Source organism: Arachis ipaensis, chromosome B10 (genome assembly GCF_059453495.1).
Source record: "Arachis ipaensis isolate K30076 ecotype BB chromosome B10, ASM5945349v1, whole genome shotgun sequence".
In the NCBI taxonomy this organism is placed as follows: domain Eukaryota; kingdom Viridiplantae; phylum Streptophyta; class Magnoliopsida; order Fabales; family Fabaceae; genus Arachis; species Arachis ipaensis.
This window is the reverse complement of record NC_142435.1, coordinates 140195671-140203891: the sequence shown is the minus strand read 5'-3', so window position 1 is coordinate 140203891 and position 8221 is coordinate 140195671. Positions and strand designations below refer to the sequence as shown.

The 8221-nt window shown below is 33.1% G+C and overlaps 1 protein-coding gene across 1 annotated transcript; it reads right to left on the bottom strand.

The window, feature by feature from the left end:
* Window positions 1-261: 261 nt before the first annotated feature.
* Window positions 262-6778, bottom strand: LOC107622702 (granule-bound starch synthase 2, chloroplastic/amyloplastic). Its single transcript, XM_016324684.3, has 8 exons — window positions 5787-6778; window positions 4498-4990; window positions 4033-4097; window positions 3390-3467; window positions 3183-3293; window positions 2974-3018; window positions 2228-2401; window positions 262-1550 (listed from the first exon to the last, which is right to left on the bottom strand). The coding sequence occupies exons 1-8, from the start codon at window positions 6150-6152 to the stop codon at window positions 594-596; spliced, it is 2289 nt and encodes a 762-aa protein (XP_016180170.1). The 5' UTR covers window positions 6153-6778; the 3' UTR covers window positions 262-593.
* Window positions 6779-8221: the final 1443 nt, after the last annotated feature.

Genomic DNA, 8221 nt, shown 5'->3' with positions numbered 1-8221 from the left:
TAAATAAACACAGCTTGTACCTACGTTTATCAAATTTACACACATGAATTGATATAATTAATTTATTTGTTAAAGACAATTTAACATTTGTACCGATCAAATACTAGTCAAAATCAATACTGACCTCAAGACTTTCAAATAAAATAAATACCACCAAAAAATATAAAAAGCCGTAATAAATTATTGTCTTCAAATATTATTTTTTAAAAATTTCTTTTCCACTTAAAATCAATCCAAATCGACCACCAACACTCTAACACCTTTAAGTTATATACTTAGTGATGATTATTTGTAATGACAAAATTGCCATTCAAGACCCAAAGACATAAAAAATGAGTAGCTTCTTGTAAATGACCTAAATGCCCCTCTCCCCAACAGAAGCAAGCGCTCACACTAGATCATTTTCACTCCTATGTATATAGTAGTAGGTGACCCTTCCATTAATAATGGCATTACATGATCCTTAAGCTTATATGACAAAAATGGCTCTAGGGACTCACATCATGCAGGTTGCAATGGTACCATGAAAAATTTTCAGAAATATCTTGCCTGTAAACAATTTGACAAGTTCCTTTGCCTTGCACAACAAGAAATCACCATTGGTATTTGGCAGCAACAAGAACTTCCTCATATTGCTGAGCAGCATTATCCCAACTAAGATCTTGCATCATTCCCCGCCGTTGAAGCCCTTCCCAGCTCTTCTTGTACTCGCGATACGTTAATAAGCAGTTGCCCAACGCGTGGATGAGCTTATGAGTTTCAGCGCTGTCAAATGTCCACCCGAGACCTGACTCGCTAAACGGATCAAAAGGCTGCACTGTGTCTCTCAGTCCACCGACTGCATGTACAACCGGAATGGTTCCATAACTCATGGCATAGAGTTGGTTCAGTCCACACGGCTCGAATCTTGATGGCATGAGCAGTATGTCGGAGCCTGCAGTTATCCTGTGAGCCATCTTCACGGAGAAGCCAACCCATCCCCTAATTTTGTCATGGTGTTGGGATTCAAATTGTCTAAGCAATTCTTCTAGGTCCGGCCGGCCAGTCCCCAACATGATTAATTGCATATCCTGGCTGACCAACCAAGGAATCGCTTCGGCTATGATGTCAACACCTTTCTGATGATCCAACCTTCCAATGAAAGCCAATATTGGAACTTCCTCACGGACAGGCAAACCAAGCTCCTTTTGCAGGGCCGCTTTACATTGACGCTTGCCGCTATGAAGGGTCTCGAGAGAGTAGTTGGCGTAGCCATCTGATGTCAAGTGAACATCAAACTTCGGATTCCAATCTTTGGTGTCGATTCCATTGACAATTCCCCTCAGTTTCCAGTCACTCTCGTTTATTATGTTATGCAAACCCCAACCACCTTCGGAAGTTTTAACTTCCCACGCATATCCATGACTGACGGTGACAACACGATCTGCTGCCTTCAAACCAGCTGCAAAGATATTGAAATGTTCGCCTCCGACGGGGTCATATAACCTGAATAGATCGAGGTAGTGTTCAGGTAAATCCACGTAGCGGAAATCATCAACAGGGCCTCGACCCTATAAAGAAAGTAAATGTGAGAATGTGAAACTTCCTTCACTATATCAAAATAGATGCAATAAAACCTCAAACACTTAAAACATGAACTCAATTTAGATGCAATCCACAAGCAATGCAAGCTTTCAATTCATTTATTGAGAAGATATGTACTTGATTTGCTTTCTAAAGAGATAAATGAACATTTACATAATTAATTATGATATTCACAAAGAAGTTGAGAGTAGGATATTCACACCGTGCTTACTTCTCGATTATTCGAAGCATATTGTAAATTTGGTTAGTTTAAACAATCTTATCTTGACGTGAATCGAAAAATATTTGAAAATTTTGGAGTTGAAGTTCAGTTATTGGAGCATAGACTAAAGATCAATAACAGTTATAGAGAGACACTAAAGATGCTATCCATAGGCCCATAGCCTTTCATTCATTTTCTGTTTTCATATAAAACAAAAAACAAAAATCAATTTAACCATTTAGATAAAAGGTGATCCAGAAGCCTTAATTCTATGCCACACATTACTCTTCAAAATGCATGCCTTCCCTAAACATATATAATATCAGCTTCTTATAGTTTGATCTGGTAACAGACAACAAGCGAAAACGGAAAATATGCATGTCTATCTCCATTCAAAACAATGAATTAACTTGCATTAAAATCACTGTATATAGAAGGAACCTGGTGAGCTATGTTATGAATCACAAGAACGGATCTTGTATACTGCATTAAACCATGGTCGCGATAGTATGCCTTCAGATATACTGGCAGCAATGCAGTATGCCAATCATTTGCTATGAAGGCCAAATTTCCATCTCCATAGCAAACACCACCACATGGAACATACCACGGAACCTGAAAATCATTAAGTTCAATTATTCTTATACAAAGTAGGCAAATATCAGAATCACACAAGAATCGCATCCACTAAGGTGACTTTTGACTGTTAAAAATTATTTGGAATTTCAGATAAAAATCATGGTAACCAATGTTATTTGATGATAATCAACAATACACTTTCAAATTTTACTGTAACATATCAATATACTTTTAAATTTCACTGTAGTTAGGAAATGGTTAAGGTATTCCATATGCTGATATATAAGAGAAATTTGTAATCTCCAGCACATGAAGATGGAAATTCCTCATTTTGTCACCGCTCAAAGCGCTGATGGCAATTATTTCTTAGATTTACCATGATGAAACCTGAACATATGTTAGAGACATTCCCTTGAAGAAAATTTACAACTAGTTATTTACTATTTTCACCCAATGTAACGTAGCCTAATGTCACTTTCAAATTAAACAAGACATTATTTACAATTATGTGCTATAATGTGTTGTGATAAAAGCTCTTCAGGTACAATAATTGTTATAATTGGACATTTGTATAATTGATCTCGTCACAAAACATTTGATTCATGTACCTCAACAGCCGCCTTGCAAAACAGCACCATGCGCTTTAGAATATCCTGTTCCAATAAAGGACAAGCTAGAGTCAAAGTCTAAGAAATAATCATAGCAGAACTGTAAGATGAGTTTCTAAGATACCTTAAATCCAAACACCATAGCATTTTAGTCATTCCATACACAATCATTAGGTGTTAGGTAATGTTATAGTTTATATCAAACTTACCACTCGGTTCCCACCATATATGTTATTCTCTATATGCCTAAGTATTGGACTGTCAATGAAAACAAAATCAACACCATCAATATAGGCCTGGAAATACAATACTTCCATGTCCTGTAAAGTGAAAAAATAAGGAATTTAAGTCAAGGCAATAGCAATTAAAAAATTTACAAATTATAACTGATTAGGAACAGAGTAGCTGCTGCACACCTGACCATCTACTTTGTATCTTCTCCGTATACCCGTATCTTGTCCTTCAGCATAATTACCATATCGAGGTGCTACAACCTACAAAGAGATAAAGAAAAGAGAGCAATAAGTTTTAAAAGAAAACATTCATAGAATATGAACCTTAGAATCCATTAAAGAATTCTAATAATAATCTTATGAGCCATGATACAAGCTATATATTGGATCCACAATTAGCATAAAATAAGGGAAATATGGACAAAAATCACACATGTCTATGGCCTAGAGAGTCCCATGTTGCTTTTCTTTTGGAAGTTGGTAAATAAAGACCTGTTTCCAAATTGTCCTGGAGTAAATGGAAATATGAAAATAAAGACTAGAACCTTTTTCTATATGTAGGACTATTATTTTGATATTATGCATTTTAATGGCAAAATATTAAATGAGATAAGAGACGGAAAATCACCCTTTCAGTATGTATCTAATAAGCAAAGAAGGAATAAATGACCAAGAACCAATTGAAGTAGGATGAACACATTTCATTACCCAGTTGAAAAGATTGTGTTTGCATGATTCTTCATTGAACATGCAGTGATTTCAAAGATTAGATTATCTTTCCAGACACATGATACTCAGACAAATTACCAACAAGACAACATATTACCATAACTCTATGTCCACGCCGAGCCAAGGCCTTTGGTAATGAACCAGCAACATCTCCAAGTCCACCTGTTAAGTTCAGGTGTGAGTCTGTAAATTACATAAGAAAGAGCAGCATGCACTGAAGGACAACCACAGGTCGAAAAATTTGGTCCATCAAAGAACATTAGTGGAAGAGTTTATGACTCGCTTCAAGAAACTAGTTGCAGCATATGAATGCTTAAGATTGCATGTGCGTGCCGCATTTGGCTGCTAAGTTGCTAGTGCCATAACTCAATTAAAGAACAAAGCTTGCCATGATGAATATACAAACAAAAAAGAGAAAACTTTCAAAATATGGACATGGTGATGATGAACTGGTTGTCAGAAAAATCAGCCAAGTATAGAATTTCAACTATCATAGTGGAGCTCCTGATACAATTACAAGCGGAAAACATTCTATTGAATAATAAAAATGATTTACAATTACCTGTTTTTGACCAAGGAGCGCATTCTACTGCTACTATTATAACATTCATGACATTGGCTCCAGCCAATGGTGGTAATTTTTCACCTTCATGCTCAGCATTTTCAGCTTCATTAGTAACGACCTCTGAACTTGATTCGTTCACAACGGTCTGTTCAATATTTAGAGGAGTGGACATTTCAGGGTTCATAAGGAAGGCTGGAAGAGTATCTGGCTTGATTGTCTCATATCTCTTGTTCTCTGATTGTTCATTGAATTGTAAACTAGAGGAAGCCATTTCACGAGTTGGGGAATCTATTATCTCCTCTTCACTGGAATAGCCATAATTGTTTAAATTAACACCACCATTTTGGTTTTCTACAGCATCGCCTCGACCAATGGAAGTTTCCGGTTGTTTTGAGCGGTTTGACACAGATTCATCATTGCTTCCATACCCCTCTGATTCAGGAATGGTGTCATTATCTATAGAAGAAACCAGCTTCTTTCTTTCAGTAATCTGAAATACACACCAAAGCATCATAAGACCACCGTATGGACTTTTATTATAATAAAACATAAAAAAAGGGAACAAATGACGTAACGCTGAGAAATATAGATCTAATCTGTATTATCAATTCCATTATCATAAATAAGGAAACTGTAGAACTTCATATCCCTTGAACTCACTCATAAATCTCAGCCTCAGACCACTTTTTAATATTTTAAGTATGCTACGCTTAACAGTGTAAAAATTTTATGAGAATGAGATTCTGTTTAACCCAATACCAGATTGTGTTCAATACATGTGCATCTAGCAACACATGATAGAGAAGCTATTGTTATTTCACCAAACGTGTTAACTGCTTTAAAATCTCCTCATAATTTTGGCGAGTTATTCAGAAGAGAATGAATAACCAGCTTATTCAATTCAAATAACAAAGTCCCATTTAGATTATGTCATTATTATGCAGTGATCAATATCCAAAGCTGAATAACAAAGTTAATCAGCCCAAAGCTGAAATTAACCATTGCTTTTTAGTTTTTACTCACCATTTGCCTTACCTTTCTCAGCACTTCTGCCACAAAGGAAACGGATGCTCGTCATTTTTTTTTTCATAATTTAAGGTCCTAATTGTCCAATTACATAGAATCACTCAACACTCAATAGCCAGAAAAAAATGGGGGGATAAAGTAAATCAACTAAAAACAGCTCTGAAGGGACTCAACTTGAAACTTTTTGTGTATGGCTTAACATGGAAAAAGTTCAACCTTTTTTTCTTAAATAAAAAACAAATATATTCCAAATCATTCACCTGTTGAAGAAGTTCCCTCTGCATAGCAAGAACCTTCTTACTCTTTTCAATGGTGGCTTGAAGAGAATCATCCTCTGACTCATCCTTATCCTCACTTTTCCCATAGCTCTTACCCACTGCTCTTATGATGCGCCTTCCACACCTATGTTGCACTCTACCACGCCCCAACCCTCTGCCACATGAATTCTCAGAAACTGAAGAACCACTTAAAGTTCCAAACTTTGCTGGAAACTTAAGAGCACCATGATGACAATGATGATGATGATGATGACGGTTGTGGTGATTATTGTTCTTGGTGTGAAGCATTAGCACTGTGGTGTCAGCATTTGCTTCCACAAGAAATGGCAATGAACCAATTGAAGCCATTGGTGATGATGATCAAGGAAGAGAGAGAGAGAGAGAGTAACAATAAAAGGGGTTACTTTTGTCTTTTTGATGAGGTGAGGTGAAAAGCGTGGAGACCCAGAAGGTGAAAGTGAGTGATGAACAAAACCCAAGTTGAGATTTTCAAATCGGAGGTGACCCAAGTGAAGAAAGTGGAGCGAAAAGGTGGTTTCTTTCTCTGGGAATGGTGAGAAAGCAGAAAAACCATGGAATAAATGGTGGTTGTGAATTGGATGAGAACTGTGAAAAGAGTAACAAAAAATAGAAAAAAAAAAACAATAAAAATAAAACAAGGGTTCAAACAGGGAACAGCAGTGATAATAATTGATGAAAAACGATGATGATGATGTTGAGAATTTTGGATGAGAATGTTATTGTGGCCACAAATTTTTAGGGTCCCATTGCTGTGATTTGTGAATATTCTAAGCTACTAACTGTAACCTGCTATGGATCGAAAAAGGTGAATTTTTTACTCCCTTTTTTTTTTCATGAGATAATCGATTTTCGTTTCTACAGTTGCTGTGAACGTGTCTTGTTCTTGTGAACTTTCCACATCTTTTAGGCTTCTTTTGTTTTTTAGAAGATGATAAGACAGCATATAGAAAACATTACAAGACAATTATAGAGAGACAAGATTTTATGTTCTTATATTTTGTTTGTTGATAAATTAAAATAAATTATAAAAATATAATTTATTTTTATTTTTTTATTTAAAAAATTTAAAATAAAAATATAATTATAAAAAATTAATAAAAATAAAAATAAATTATATTTTTTATTAATATTTTTATATTTTTTATTAAAATAAATATAAAATATATTAATTTAATGTTTTTAAATATATTATTTTTATTTATATTTTTTTTATTAAATATAATTTTATATCAATATCTTATCTTTATAAACAAATAGTTTTATAATCGATCTTGGATACTTCACTGTTCACACAGTAACGACTAATGCAAAAAATAAATTATATAGTAATATTTTTTCAAAAAAATAAATGATGTTTATTATTGAATAAAAAAAAGCTTAGTTTTATTTATTTACATTAATAAATAATAAATAATTATATAGAAAAATTCATTTAACTAAATACGGTCACATAAAAAATTATTTTTAATATAAAGATAATAATGATATTTTGTTTAAATATTAATATTTGAAGTACATTACAATATTGTGAAAATATTTAACATGTCCTCTACATGTTTTAACAGTGTTAGCTGATGTCACGTATCCAACACATTTTTTACAGATTGACTTTTCATCTCCAAAACTTACAAATTTGTAATTACACCAAATAATTTTATTTTTAGTAAAAATACCAATATTTTTTTCATATAAAAAAATTTAGCCAGGATCACATGAACATGTCAATCTTTTTATATTAATACTGTTTAAATTTAACTTCATATAATAGGGAGCTAAAATATGATGATGAAAAAAAGACCTCGTTATACTTGAACCTTTTTTAAAATTAAAACTATTTTAATGTTTTTCACTTTATTTTGTTTTGTTTTGATACTAATGATTTTCTGCATTAAAACATTTATAATTTATTATCTGAAGTAGAACATAAAAACAATTAATTAAGAGATAGCTATAATCTTCCTAATAAATGTGTAAATCCTTAATATTAACGAGGAACATCAAATTATCCTTTGAAACATTTCATATTTAAGAACTTTGCTAATAGATGACATTAAAGGTTAAGGATAAGAACTTTGCTAATAGATGACATTAAAGGTTAAGGACATACAAATTACAATCGCAAAAATGTTATATTAAAAAGTAGCAAGGCTATATAAGTGATTGATTTATAATTAATTCGTAGTGTTTACGTAGTATTTTTTTTTATTAACATCGGAACTAAAGTTAAAAAAAAAAAAAAGAAAAATTAACTAGAAATTATTTTAAAGTGAACCATTCTTATAGTATCAGCAAAAAAATGAAAGAAAATACATGACAATGAAAAAAAAAATGACAATTATAACTTAAATTATGACCAAATGATACCAATTTATGAGCACATGAATTTGCTTCCATGA